Source organism: Pristiophorus japonicus, chromosome 8 (assembly GCF_044704955.1).
Source record: "Pristiophorus japonicus isolate sPriJap1 chromosome 8, sPriJap1.hap1, whole genome shotgun sequence".
In the NCBI taxonomy this organism is placed as follows: Eukaryota; Metazoa; Chordata; class Chondrichthyes; family Pristiophoridae; genus Pristiophorus; species Pristiophorus japonicus.
In genome coordinates, this window is record NC_091984.1 from 227,206,154 (window position 1) to 227,220,829 (window position 14,676).

The window sequence follows — 14,676 nt, forward strand, 5'->3', positions numbered from 1 at the left end:
CAGCTTCAGGTGACTACTATGATCCCTCTCCTTGCGCCCACTCTTGCCTGTCCAATGTAGCCAGCACATGTCCAGCAACGGATTCTCTTTCTGCTCCTGCACAGTCTCTTCAGAGTTCCCTAAGGATCTATCCTTAGTCCTTTCCTGTTCCTCAACTACATGCTATCTTTTGTTACATGGCCTGCAGCCTTGGGGTCAACTTCCTTGTGTATACTAATGACATCAAGCCGTATTTTCCTTGCCCCAACGACCATCTCTGTGCTGTCAGACTGCCTGTCTGACGCCATCATGAATGAGCTATAATTGCCTCCAATTCAGAAGCATTGTTTTGCTCCAGCCATAAAACTCTCTTGTCACTGACTTCATCCTGCTCCTTGGCCCCTGTTTTAGGCTGAATGAAGCAGTACAAAATCTTGGTGTTCTGTTTGACCTATCAGCGAGCTTCAAAATCCATGTCCTACCAATTGCAAAAACTGCTTGTTTTCACCCGTGCAGTGATGCCCGCTGCTGACCTCACTTGACTCCAACTGCTACTGAATCCCTTATTTACACTTTTATCACCTCCAGACTTGCTTTCTCCAACACCTTCCTTGCTGGCCTGTCATCCTCCACCCTCTATAAACTCTGCTACCTGTTCCAATATCCTGTCCATTCGTGCATCATCCCCATTCACTTCGCCAACAATGTTTTACTGTATATTGAATTTAAAATCCTTGTCTTCTTCCGATCTCTTCACACTACTTTTGCAACCACAGCCAGCGTGGTGTTCACGCCTGTGTTCTTCAGTTCTGACTCTGGCTTTCTGGGAGTCCTCCCCTCCCCATCATTGGGAGCAGGGTCTTCTGCTGCCTTCTGACATCTTGGCTTAGTTAGTAGCACTCCCAACCTCTCATCAGCACGTTGTGGGTTCAAGTTCCACTCCAAAGACTTGAGTGCATAATATCCAGGCTGACACTAGTGCAGTGCTGAGGGGAACGCTGCACTGTTGAAGGTGCTGTCTTTCGGATGAGATGTTAAATCGAGGCCCTTTTATGTCCCCTCAAGTGATGGTAAATGATCCCATGGCTCTATTCGAAGAAGAGGCGAGTTCTCCTGGTTTTCTGGCCAATATTTATCCCAAAACCAACATCACAAACAGATTATCTGGCCCATGACAGCACTGCTGTTTGTGGGAGTTTGCTGTATGCAAATTTGCAGCTGTTTCCTACATTACAACAGTGACTACACTTCAAAAGTACTTCATTGGCTGTATAGTGCTTTGGGACGTCCTGAGATCGTGAAAGGTACTTTATAATTGCAAGTCCTTTTCCTTTCCTTGCCTTGCATACTTTCTGACACTCCTTTTCTGCTTCTTTCTCCGCCTGTTAAATACTTTCTTAAAACTCATCCCTTCCCCATCTCCCACAAGGCTCAGCATCTATTCCTTTTTGTTTTTCCTCTAAAATGCCGTGGGTGTTTTTTCTACATTTAAAGCACTATATAAATGAAATTGCTGTTGCATTTTTTTTGTTGAAATCCTTTCTGAAATACTGCATTCCAACTGCACCACAGTGATGGTCTGTATCTCCACTGTCTCACGTGGATGGCATATTTGTCTTTTGAACAAATATGCCATCCTAGGCAATTGTCAGGAACTTTATCAGAAAGGGGGAGAAATTCTAAATGATCAATAACTCCATGAAAATGAGGCTTTAATAGACCCCTTCACTTATTCTGTGTTTGCTGGGATACCCCCTGCTTCCTAATTCCTTTGCCTTTGCTCACTGGAAAGCAAAGCCAAATGAACATTATGGAATGCCAGCATCCTACTTCCACGAATGGAGGCCAAGAGATGCATGGAGTAGCAGGTGTACTGAGCACCAGAGATGAAGGAAAGGTAGGCTGTCAGTGGTCACATTGACCATCGTGCGAAAGCCAGTAATGTGAAACCCAATCTTCAAGTGAAGAGAATTACTGGTTGTATTGCGCTTATATTTAAAACAGCACCTTGTGTCCCATTTAAGTAAGACCTACCAAAATATACTTGGATTTATTTTCAAAGGGATTTTGAGAGCATTCGCGAGATGGATTCACCCAACCGCATGTCTTTTCTGTCACAGATTGCTTAAATAATGAATACTGGTTCGGGAGGGATAAGTCGTGCCATTATAGTTTCGATCACCCAGTATTGAAGAGGAAGGAACACTTCAAATCATACAGCAAGAAGCACTGCAGAATAATCCGAGTAAGTAATGGCAACACTTCAGCTAGGGCCATAATGGAACATTCAATGCTTTTTGTGTTTTTGGTTGGGCAGGGTCTGGGTATCAATTCAAATGACACTTCACCCTGTTTGTTATTCCACATCTTGCAATGAACGTGGAAACTGGGAAATATATTTAATACCTGATTTATTAGAACAAAACTGATTTGACTGCTTTTTAAATGTATGTGCACACCAGGTTAAAACATTTTTAAAATTCGTTCACGGGATGAGCATTGCCGGCAAGGCCAGCATTTATTGTCCATCCCTAATTGCCCTTGAGAAGGAGGTGGTGAGCTGCCATTTCCGACGGAAGTTAAGAGTCAACCACATTGCTGTGGGTCTGGAGTCACATGTAGGCCAGACCGGGTAAGGACGGCAGATTTCCTTCCCTAATTCCAGATTTATTTATTAACTGAGTTTAAATTCCCCAGCAACCGTGGTGGGATTTGACCTTGTGTCTCCGGATCATTAGTCCAGTGACATAACCACTGTGCTACTGTACCCATATCAAATGCCTGATTGTGCTCAGCTGTGATGCCCTACACAGTTGAATAACCTTTCAAGACTTGCTATCGAGGCACATGAATGAAGATTTAAAACAGGAGGAGATTTTCTTCTCTCGGTTGTAAATCTGTAGAATTCACTGCCTCAGAGCTGTGGAAGCTGGGACATTCAATAAATTTAAGGCAGAAATAGATAAGGGGTTATGGGGAGCAGGCGGGGAAGTGGAGCTGAGTCCATGATCAGATCAGCCATGATCAGATCGGCCATGATCTTATTGAATGGCGGAGCAGACTCGAGGGGCCGTATGTCCTACTCCTGTTCCTATTTCTTATGTTCTCATGTAAGATTGGCCAACTGGTACCAGAGGCTGTTAGGGCTGGTGAAACTACCCCTGCAAGAGCTAACTACTTCTTGCCAATCTTCTCCCCTCACCCCCAAGATGCTTTTTAAAAAATAACACTTGGGATATTGAAAACAATAGTCAATTAGATACACAGGTATTGGAGAGCCTTTTATTGTAATCCGAGTACATTTCTAAGACCAATTCTGTCAACTGATTTTTAAATAATTCTCTTTAAACATAAGAACATAAGAAATAGGAGCAGGCCATTTGGTCCCTTGAGCCTGCTGCGCCATTCAGTATCATGGCTGATCTGATCTTGGCCTCAAATCCACTTCCCTGCCCGCTCCCCATAACCCTCGACTCCCTTATCGTTCAAAAATCTCTGTCTTTACACCTTAAATATATACAATGACCCAGCCTCCAACATTGTGGAACCAGCCAGGGAGCAGGCTATTTTAGATCTGGTAACATGTACTGAGATGGGATTAATTTAAAATAAAGGATGCTCCAGGGATCCTTTCCTCCCAGTTTCCTGACATTTTGGGAAACTCCTTGTCTTAAAGTGGGAGGTAACAGCCCAAGACGCCTTGAAGTATGGCTTCCCTCATTGTTCAGAAAATAGTTTACTTGGTGTAGTGGAGTATTTCTTGCAAGGGAGAGACAAGTCTGCAGTCAACCTGTTGCTGAGCCGTTCTCTCTCTTGCTCTCTCTGAACAAAGAAAACACAGGGTTTTTATACAGTTCCTCGGCCTATAATGGCCAGACATTCAATACATGAGACATACATTGATTTGAATGGTCAAAACCCTTGTCACTCAAAGGTACAATCCTGACCACGCCCATCTCCAGTACTTTTCTATAAACCTCACTATCCCAAAAATTCATTAGCACATTGGAATGTTATCTTATCTCTCTTGCCTTGACCAGATGGAGCTCCTCCATTGTGTCACCTTTGAACCCCTTCCCTGTTAATCTGCCCCTCTGGGCTTCCTGTGGTTCAACAGTTGGGACAGCTTGTAACAGTTGATCATTCTGACATGCCATTTCCCTCAACGCCTTCATAAAGTGACCACCACAAAAGCCCATGTCAAATTCCGAGATCCATTTTTAACCCTTTAAGTATAACAGCGCTCGATAGCTCCACTTCACTTGGTGCAACCTTATAGGTCAAGTTTAACATCTTAGTAAATTATGTAATTTCAAGGTGATGGGTGCCCTGTGGATGAAGGCCTCTTTTGCACCTTAAATGAAAGGTTGAGCTTCCTACTGAAGCCATTAATGTAATTTGTAATTTTTGATAACAATGCCCTCTTTAAGGTATGGTTATAGTTTTTGTAATAGAAAGTTTGCTATGGTAATGCACCACTGTTGGCATTTCCAATTGCACTATCAGTTTGCTTTTAAATTCCAAACTAAATTTCAAGATTAATTAGTACAACACCTTTTTCCCTATTTAATGGTTCAATTGTTGCCTTGCTTCCTATGCTTCCATCTACCCCAGTCTGGAATAACCAATATAAACATTGCTGACATTAAGTGGACAGAAACATGCAGCTGCAGTCAGTTTAGCCCACCCACGTACAAAATGGCAAGCGAGGAATTGGGACTGCTCATCAATTTCCACAAACCTTTATTTGAGATTGGGGAAAATGTGAGGTAATTCCACCACCTGTTATGTCAAATTAAGGCAGTTACAGCTCCTTTTTTCATGTTTTATGTGGTCTTCATTAGGAAAAGGGTCCTGGAAGCACATTTGTAGTATATATTGAAGACCACAGTTCGAATGGTACCTTCCTAAACGGGCAGATAATTGGAAAAGATCGGCGATTACCATTGTACAACAATGCGGAAATAGCAATTAATCATGAATTGCACAAAGGTAAGAATGTGCTCTTAAAACCCTTGGCAGCTGATCCAATTCATTCAGTTTTATAGACCAGATCAGCACCATCTTGCCATCTGGAGGAGGCGGGGGTCCCCAGTGGAGTGCTCTCTACACGGAGGGAGTCCTCTTATTTATTAGGGACTTGGCCTGGAGGGTGTTGCACGGAGCAGTCCTGTGCAATAAGTTTTTTAATTGGTTCACAGGCTCCCAGGCCGCCTGCAATTTCTGCAGTCTGGAAGAGTCTGTGTTCCATGTCTTTGTTGAATCAGTGAGGTTGCAGCCCCTCTTCCAGTATTTGAAGGGGCTGCTCCTCATTCTGGTTGCACTTCAGTTCCACACTCCTGATCTTTGGGCACCCTGTGTGGAGGGGAGCGGGTAGGTCCGAGGGCCTCCTCGTAGGACTGCTCCTGGGCACGGCCAAGGGGGCCAGCGGGCAGTCGAGGGCATCGTTCAGCCCGATTGCCTGCCTCTCTTCCACGGTTACATGCGAGCCAGTGTGTCCCTGGAGATGGAGCACGCGGTGTCCACCGGTACGCTCGCGGCCTTCCGCGAGAGATGGGCGCCGGAGGGACTGGAGTGCCTCATCACCCCCGGCAACCAAATTTTGATTTGAATTGAATTGATGTCCAAAATTGAATTTGTTTAATGTCGGTTTTAGTGCCCCCTACCCCTTTTTAGCCAGGGGGCACTTGTATAATTTGTGTGTTGGTGCCCTCAAAAAAAAAAAAACACAAAAAAAAACAAGCGGGCACTTGTTTGAAAGTTTCTGTTTTAGTGCCCCCCCCCCCCCCCCCTTTTAATCAGGGGGCACTTGAGTTAACGATTTATGTTTTACAGGTTACAACAAAATAGTTGTAGACCAAATCGAACATCAATCTTGGAAATATTGTTCCAAGTAAATCTCCAGTATTAGTTTGTGGTTTGGACTGGTGCCTAATTTCACTTTCCCTATTAATGTGGCTCTTATCTTGTTAAAGGGGTATTATGGGGTGGGCATTTTTTGCCCATTGCATAATGGAGCTGTAATTTTGGTTTGCTCTTCTGGACCTGATTGGCCAAGTACTAGAATGTGGTTCGCTAATCTTTGGTACAATGCTAGTTGGGTCCTAATATGAGCCTGTATCCTGTGAATAAGCAGTCCAGAGTCTACACACACCACATTTTTTGAATTTTCATTTTTATTGGGAATCATGTCACGCATGCACCTGACTGGCTCAAACAACAGCAAGAAACCACCATTGAGCACGAAGGATGGCCAAGTGGTCTAAAGCACCAGACACGAGGACTGTAATCCTTACCTTATCAAAGGTTGGTGTATTCTGGTCCCTTTCTCAGGCCGTAGGTTCGAATCCTACTTCTGACATTACAGAAGATCTACTTATAGGAAAATAGGTGCATAAACTAATAATCAAGTATTGGAAGTTAGCAAACTGCTTTCAATGGAACGACCAGAAAGGAGATGAACCAATTGATTCGCTCAAAATATTTCTTGAAAATTAGTCTGGAGGTCTTGTACTAGCTCTTTCTGAACCCCCTTCTGTCCTCTCTGACATAAAAGATCCCATGGAACTACTTGAAAGAAGAGCAGGGTAGGTTTCCTGGTGTCTTGGCCAGCGTTTATCCCTCAACCAAGATCACTCAAACAGATTATCTGGTTATTCATCTAATTGGCTGTATGCAAATTACCTGGTGCATTTGTCTACATTACAACAGTGACTGCACTTCAAAAGTACTTCATTGCTGGTGAAGCACTTTGCGATGTCCTGAGGTCACGACAGACAATATATAAATCCAAGTTCATTCTTCCTTTTCTGCGTTTGAAATCTAATTCTGCACCACTTCACTTCAGAGACTTGTGCCTCTTTTAGGCATCTGAGATTTAAGTTCATGGAGCTTTTAATGAAGAGGTTCCACCGAGTAGCAGACTAGAACTTCAGAATATATGCAGTGTTACTGTAGAAACAATCTGGGCAAAACTCCCACAGTATAGCTTAAAGCTGTCTCCTTCGGAGTCCAGTGAATTCCACATTTTGGCACGGGTAGGTGTACAATATATCAGAATTTTGTGACATCGAGCAATGTTTCCCCTGCTTGGGTGCGGGGTCTCTTTAATGAGCTGTGCGGCCTATTCAAAGTTTTGCGCATGTGCCGAATTTTACATTGGAAAAGCCGTTCCCAGGCTGTGCAGGACCAGTAAACAGCTGCGCATCAGAGGGGGACCATTGAGCAAGAGCTTGCTGCAGCTTGCTCTACTTGACACAGCAATAAAAAGGCCAAACAGTATATAAAAAAAAATGATAAAATCATAAACGTTTGAACAATATCTGGGGGAATTGCAACTGTTGTGTACAATGGCTTGTATCATATATAATAATGCAAGCCTCCTAATATGTTATACAGAGCAGGGCCATGCCACACTCTCTCAGGTTCAAGCCTGGGAATGTTTCTGCCATTTCAGCCTCGATAAACTTGCTGCTTGCTGTCGCTAGATCATTGGAAACCAACCCTGCTCCGTTTGTGCTTCAACTTGGCTTTGGTGTTGCCTGGCCCCCATGTTGCACTCCCTGCCTGATTGCTCCAGTCCCTGGCCTATGTTCCAAACTGATTAAGGCTGTGGGAGCCACTGTAATGGCACTGAGTGGTTCCTAGCATTTGAACTATAATTTTTTAAAAGATTTCTTTAAAATGTTTCCCCGTGTTTTAAATATCTGTGTTAAAATTGTGTGCTTTGTGGTTTGACGTATCTGGATATTTATTGAGATGAAACTTGGCTCTAGAGAAGAATGATATCAACGGAATATTTAGATGCATGGCACACCAAGTTTAAAAAAAAATCGCCTTTAAAGACCACTGGACAGTACTGGAATCCACAGACAATGCAGTAACACTTTCTGCATGTAATTAAAAAAAAAAAAAAATTGTATTGTGGTCTCATCAACCCAACTGTAGGCTTTCCGATTGATACACTGGGAAGAAGTACTATTGCTTTTTAGATAATGCAGATGATTTAATGTCCTCCTATGTTGCTATTTTCTAGTTTTTGTCTTTTCTGATCTCACGACGGATGATCAGTTGAATCTCCCAAAAGGGTTCCGGGATAAATACATCATCTCAAAAACTCTTGGCTCGTAAGTACAAGTTGTCTTTTTTTTTTCTTTTAAGCTTATTCAAAGTCCTTAGTTTATATTGTAATGTTCTGAGTAACAACTGTGCAGTTGTTTAGGAAAACATTATACAGTAACTAACCAGCTGGAAGAGAAAAGTATCCCTTTTCAGGACCTGCTATAAATTCTTGCATTTTCTGCGTTCATTTGAGATTTCCGCCATCTGCAGGTTTTGCTGTGCTATGGTCTCCTAGGTGCTGGGACCCCTCTCCTACTTTACCCAAATTGTCGGCCATCTTGTGGGAGCCAAATCGGCGCGGGTGAGCTATTAGATTTTTGGGGAAGAGGCCTTTCAACTGAGCCCAATCCCAGCCCCAGTTGATCACACTTCCATTACTATCCACTTCCTGGATAGTAATCAGGGACAAAATTAAGGTGGTTTCTTCTTATTCCTTTCTTTCTCTTTCCCCCCCCCCCCACCTTCCTATTCCTTTCTTTCTCTTTCTCTTTTCCCCCCCGACCCCAGAAGAAAAATCTAGCCTGGGGACAATTAGAAAATTGTACTGGCTGAAATCACTTGACTTTGCATAAACCAGAATGCTGTTGTATAAGTTACAAGCCGCATAATGCAATCTATGTTTCTGTCTTTAAACTGCTCAATTCAAATGACGATTGAGCAGTTTATTATTCTTTAATCTGTTTGGTAACCCAACTGATCAGTAACAATTCATGAATGCTGTAACTCCTTGGTTCAGTTTAATGCTTCATATATCAAAGACCCTGGATGAGAGGCTTGTCCTATGAGGAGAGATTGGGCCTATACGCCCTGGAATTTAGAAGAATGAGAAGTGATCTCATTGAAACATACAAGATTCTGAGGGGTATTGACAGGGTAGATGTGGAGAGGTTTCCCCTGGCTGGAGAGTCTAGAATTAGGGGGCATAGTCTCAGCATAAGGGGTGGGCCATTTAGGACAGGGAGGAATTTCTTGAGGGTGGTGAATCTTTGGAATTCTGTACCCCAGAGGGCTGTGGATGCTGAACCGTTGAATATATTCAAGGCTGAGATCGATAGATTTCTGGACTCCAGGGAAATCGAGAAATATGGGGATGGGGCGGGAAAGTGGAGTTGAGCTAGATCAGCCATGATCTTATTGAATGGCAGAGCAGGCTTGAGGGGCCATATCCTGCTCATAACATAATGAGGTTCTCCCATTTACACAAGTCTCCACTCTAAACATGCAGTCAAGGAGCACCAGTACTGTACTAGTAAATGACCATCATAATACCAACCGGAATTATCTTCACAGCACATATAAACAAAGTCTCTCGTGTAGTTTGAATTAATTCCTGATTTAAAAAAAACAATATGTTGCAGGGGTGTCTGTGGAGAAGTGAAACTGGCATTTGAGAAGGCAAACTGCAAGAAGGTAGCTGTGAAGATTGTACATAAACCAAAATTTGCACAACTTGTAACTGAGCGAGGGGTAAGTATGACCAACTCAATTGCACAGTATCTGTAGTAAAGCTGTTTGTTTTTTAAAAAAAAACTGAATGAGCTTAATATCTGCAAGGCTAGAAAGGAGATGATCTTCAAGTTATTCAAGATATTAAACTGTATAGAAATCTGGAGCAGTAATTCAGAGTATGCCTTGAAACTAGTAATGGGGTCACAGGTTCCAAATGGGCGATGGGCAAATTTAGGACTGAAATCAGAAAGTTGTTTTCTAACAGGAATTGCTTGTATGGATTTCCTGGTAAGGTAATAAGACAGAACCTTGCAGTTATTTAAGAGCTAGTTGGATTCTGTGATTGGGATGATTTTCTGGATAGCTGAGCTTGGATGGGCCAAATATCTGTAAATATCAGTATTTATCTTGACATTTAAGGTAACTACCATTTCCTTAACTAGAACCTCTGAACTGAGAGCCAAATCTGCAAAATCTCATTTTAGTAACCTTTGTATTCAAGGGGAGCCCGATGGTCTGGCACTTTAGGGTGCTGAAGTGCTGTTCTACGGAATGGTAGGGCTCATGTTCATTGCTGTTACTCCATGTGGCAAGTGCCAAATCTCTGCCTGAAGGAGATACAGATAAGGAGATGGACATAAGAACATAAGAAATAGGAGCAGGAGTAGGCCATTTGGCCCCTTGAGCCTGCTCTGCCATTTAATAAGATCATGGTTGATCTGATCATGGACTTGACTCCACTTCCCTGCTCGCTCCCCATAACCCTTTATTCCCTTATCGCTCAAATCTGTCTATCACCGCCTTAAATATATTCAATGACCAGTCTCTACAGCACTCTGGGGCAGAGAATTCCACAGATTTACAACCCTTTGAGAGAAGAAATTCCTTCTCATCTCAGTTTTAAATGGGTGGACCCTTATTCTGAGACTATGCCTCCTAGCTTTAGTTTCTCCTGAGTGGAAATATCCTCTCTGCATCCACCTTGTCGAGCCCCTTCATTATCTTGTATGTCTCGATAAGATCACCTCTTATTCTTCTGAACTCCAATAAGATAACTTTTATTTAAATAGTGCCTTTAACATAGTGAAACTTACCAAGGCGCTTCACAACAATTTTGCAACGCATTAGATATTGACTGTTGAGGCCCCGTGGCCTCTCTTTAACAGGCTGCACGACCCATTCAAAAATGTGAAGTGTAAAAAGAGGAGAAAGGCTTGGGTCCGATTTACTCAACCTATCTTCATAAGTCAACCCCCTCATCTCTGGAATCAACCTAGTGAACCTTCTCTGAACAACCTCCAATGCAAGTACTGTATATCCTTCCTTAAATACGGAGACCTAAACTGTACGCAGTACTCCAGGTGTGGCCTCACCAATAAGCTGTACAGTTGTAGCAGGACTTCTCTGCTTTAAAACTCTAACCCCTTGCAATAAAAGCCAACATTCCATTTGCCTCCCTGATTACTTTTTGTACCTTCCCACCAACTTTTTAAGTTTCATGCACAGGGACCCCCAGGTCCCTCTGTACTGCAGCACTTTGCAATTTTTCTCCATTTAAATTATAATTTGCTTTTCTATATTTTTTACTGCCAAAGTGGATAATCTCACATTTTTCCCACATACTCCTTCTGCCAAATTTTTGCCCACTCACTTAGCTTGTCTATATTCCCTTTGCAGATTTCTCATGTCCTCCTCGCAATTTGCTCTCCCACATCTTTGTATCATCAGCAAACTTGGCTACATTACACTCGATCCCTTCATCCAAGTCATTAATATAGATTGTAAATAGTTGAGGCCCCAGGGTACCTGGCTTCAATTTTTTTTGGCCCCGTGGCCTCTTTAACAGGCTGCATGACCCATTCAAAATTGCGCACTTGCACGGTTTTTTCATTTGTAAGCCGGCTGAGCGGGACCTCGAGCGCTGCGCGTCTGCGCAGCTTAAAGGGAACATTGCCTGCCTTCCATGATTTTCAGTTGAAGAAAACTGCACATGTCCACCAACTTTCAGATTCACACTAGAGAAAAATGATGCATTTAAAATCATCATTTTAAAAAAAAAAGCAGGGAAATGCTTTGTGATGGCGATAGAAAAATCCCTTGATTGGTTATTTTGCAATCTACAGGGAATGAAATCCGTGCCTGAGTAAATATTCCCGTTCAAACAAATTCTCAATTTTTAACAGGTGTGTGCATATCTGTGTCAACAAATAAAGCTGCTTGTTGAATTAAATATCAGCAATGTATGTGACTGGCTTAAAAATACCATGAGGGACCTGTCAAGGAAATGATCAAAAGAGCCTTTGATTAGGTCTGCAACCTGCTTTGGGTCTTGAGCTGCCACACAGTATGTTTAACACAACATATGTGTAAATTAACAATAAGCCAAACATTCTGATTCATACATCCTGAGGCATTGAAAAATCTGTCCTCTTAAAACATGCCAGCCATTCTTTTTCTAAAGCGAACGAAAGACAGACTTGCATTTATGTCGTGTCTTTCGTGACCTCAGGATGTCCCAAAGTGTTTTGCAGCCAATGAAATACTTTTGAAGTGTAGTCACTGTTGTAATGTAGGACATGCATCCCACAAAGAGCAACGTGATGATGACCAGATAATCTGTATTAGGTGATGTTGATTTGAGGGATAAAGATGGCTGCTCTTAGTGCCATGGGATCTTTTACATCTTCCTGAGAGCAGACGGGGCTTCGGTTTTAACTTCTCATCTGAAAAACGGCACTTCCGACAGTGCAGCACTCCCTCAGCAATGCACTGGAGTATCAGCCTAGATTTTGGTGCTCAAGTCTCTGGAGTGGGACTTGAACCCACAACCTTCTATCTCCGAGACGAGTGTGCTGCCCACTGAGTCAATGTTGACACTGGCTTCCTCCTGAAATGGAACACTGCCATTTACATGTGTACGCATTGAATCTTTTGAGTGTTGAGAGGAACAAGTAATTCTATTCCTCCAGTGCCCACTTTACTGCGAGTGTGTACTAGCTCTAAGCTAGTTGGACTTGCTAGGGCACTGCCAGTTATACTGAAGGCTGCTAAACACCACTGCCATGCCAGACTCTTTGCATGAGGTGAAGCGGCTGATATTTTAGCTGTTTTGTGCTAGAAATCTTGCCTCAAGTTCACACCATTGCTCCCACAACAACATTTTGATGAGTGAGATTAAAATCTATTTTCGTACAGCTTTGATTTCTGGCTAAATCTTGCATGCAAACCAAATTTGTGAGCGTTGAACTGTCGTTATTACAAGTTCCTAACCTCGCCCTGTTTTCTGCAGGATGCTGATTCAAAATGTTGCGCTTCGAATGTTGCAACAGAAATTGAGATTCTAAAGAAATTGGACCATGTAAGTCACAGAAACTGCCTACTTTTTTCTGTTGAAATATTAATGTCAGCCAATAAATTAATTTTCTTTTTTCTTTTACAAAGCCTTGCATAATCAAGATTGAGGAAGTGTTTGATTTTGAAGATTCCTTCTACATTGTTCTAGATTTGTAAGTGTTTCACCTCTTTGGCCTTTTTAATTCCTTGGAAAACACATTGTTCATAGTCAGCAGCTGGATAAATCCAGCGTGTTCTGTTTCTTTGTGGATTTGAACTGGTTGAGGTAAAATAATTTATTGGGATCAGCATTCCATTAGTCCAAAGTGGAATGATTTGAAATGAGCTCCGATCGATCATTAAATGGACATATGGGAATATTTATTCGAGCACTGATTCGTTCCCTGTAGATTTGTAAACTCGTTGATCTTTATCATTTGGTGGGGAGGGGAATTTGAAATTTAAATGAGGTTTAAAATTAAGATGTAATCTAGCATGGGAAATTGATTTTTTTTTAAATAAGTGGGAGAAAGGGGAGAAAACTAGTTGATGGACTCACTGAGCATTTCACTCCCTTTTTCAATCTGTGAAAGTGTTTGTCCTGTTCCCCCCCCCCCCCCCTCTCCCCGAGGCTGTTGATAAAAGCTGTTTCTCAGAAGTCTGTTTTCTTCCAAAGTTGGATTTCTCTCTACAGGGGCAACTAGCTCAAAAATTAGGGAGGAGATTTGGCTATTAATGAAAGAGGCTTTCCAATAATGACCCGAAATGGATGCATCCGACCAAAAATCTTTTTAACAAATACCTGGTGTTCCCGGAGGAATGTAGAATTGAGCTGAGGCCTAGTTGTGCAGTCCAGCGTATGGGAACATGTCTTTCAGGATTGTATTTATTATGTCTCTGTACTTATGAATGACTCCATGAGGTAATGTGTTGTACTCAAACTGTAATGACCGTAGTCCTTTATTCGTAACTCCAGAGTGAGGCAGCCACATGGTGGTTCCCCTTTTATACAGCCCCTGCCATCAGGGCAGGAAACCCTGGTCTCCACCAGTTGCACCCTCTAGTGGTGCCAGCATGTATATAAACAGTGTAAACCTTATTGACAGTACATCATAAGAACATAAGAATTAGGAACAGGAGTAGGCCATCTAGCCCCTCGAGCCTGCTCCGCCATTCAAAAAGATCATGGCTGATCTGGCCGTGGACTCGGCTCTACTTACCCGCCCGCTCCCCATAACCCTTAATTCCCTTATTGGTTAAAAATCTATTTATCTGTGATTTGAATACATTCAATGAGCTAGCTTCAACTGCTTCCTTGGGCAGAGAATTCCACAGATTCACAACCCTCTGGGAGAAGAAATTCCTTCTCAACTCGGTTTTAAATTGGCTCCCCTGTATTTTGAGGCTGTGCCCCCTAGTTCTAGTCTCCCCAACCAGTGGAAACAACCTCTCTGCCTCTATCTTGGTAAACAAGTTTCATCTTATGCAATTATACAGTGACTACACAGAGAGTATATCTATAGTCTGCATATATCCGTATGCGTATCCTGGGATCACGTGAGCCTGGACCACCTATCACAATGTAGTATTTTCATTCATAATAATGGGAGCTTGGAGCACCCAATACTACTATCAATGAGAATACCCCTAAAATCAAATAAAACACTAACATAAATTATAAATTTAATGCAATTTATATTAATTTTTAAATTTTTTTATAGAAATTGCATTAAATTAAATGTTTGAGAAATTTATATATTTGAATTAAAAATGTTTTAAGTGTTTAAAAATAAA

The 14,676-nt window shown here is 42.2% G+C and overlaps 2 protein-coding genes across 3 annotated transcripts in view; one reads left to right on the forward strand and one right to left on the reverse strand.

The window, feature by feature from the left end:
• Positions 1–13,842, reverse strand: part of LOC139269047 (leucine-rich repeat-containing protein 74B-like) — a 129,124-nt gene extending 115,282 nt beyond the window's left edge. The window contains exon 1 of the transcript XR_011594150.1: positions 13,685–13,842. The gene's annotated coding sequence lies outside the window, so the exon portion shown is untranslated. The remainder of the gene's footprint in view (positions 1–13,684) is intronic.
• Positions 1–14,676, forward strand: part of chek2 (checkpoint kinase 2) — a 37,348-nt gene that overhangs the window by 6,922 nt on the left and 15,750 nt on the right. For both annotated transcript variants that reach the window (XM_070888041.1, XM_070888042.1), the window contains exons 2-7: positions 2,100–2,224; positions 4,824–4,971; positions 8,015–8,105; positions 9,459–9,567; positions 12,839–12,907; positions 12,991–13,055. In XM_070888041.1, the coding sequence (XP_070744142.1) occupies positions 2,100–2,224; positions 4,824–4,971; positions 8,015–8,105; positions 9,459–9,567; positions 12,839–12,907; positions 12,991–13,055 (607 nt within the window). The remainder of the gene's footprint in view (positions 1–2,099; positions 2,225–4,823; positions 4,972–8,014; positions 8,106–9,458; positions 9,568–12,838; positions 12,908–12,990; positions 13,056–14,676) is intronic.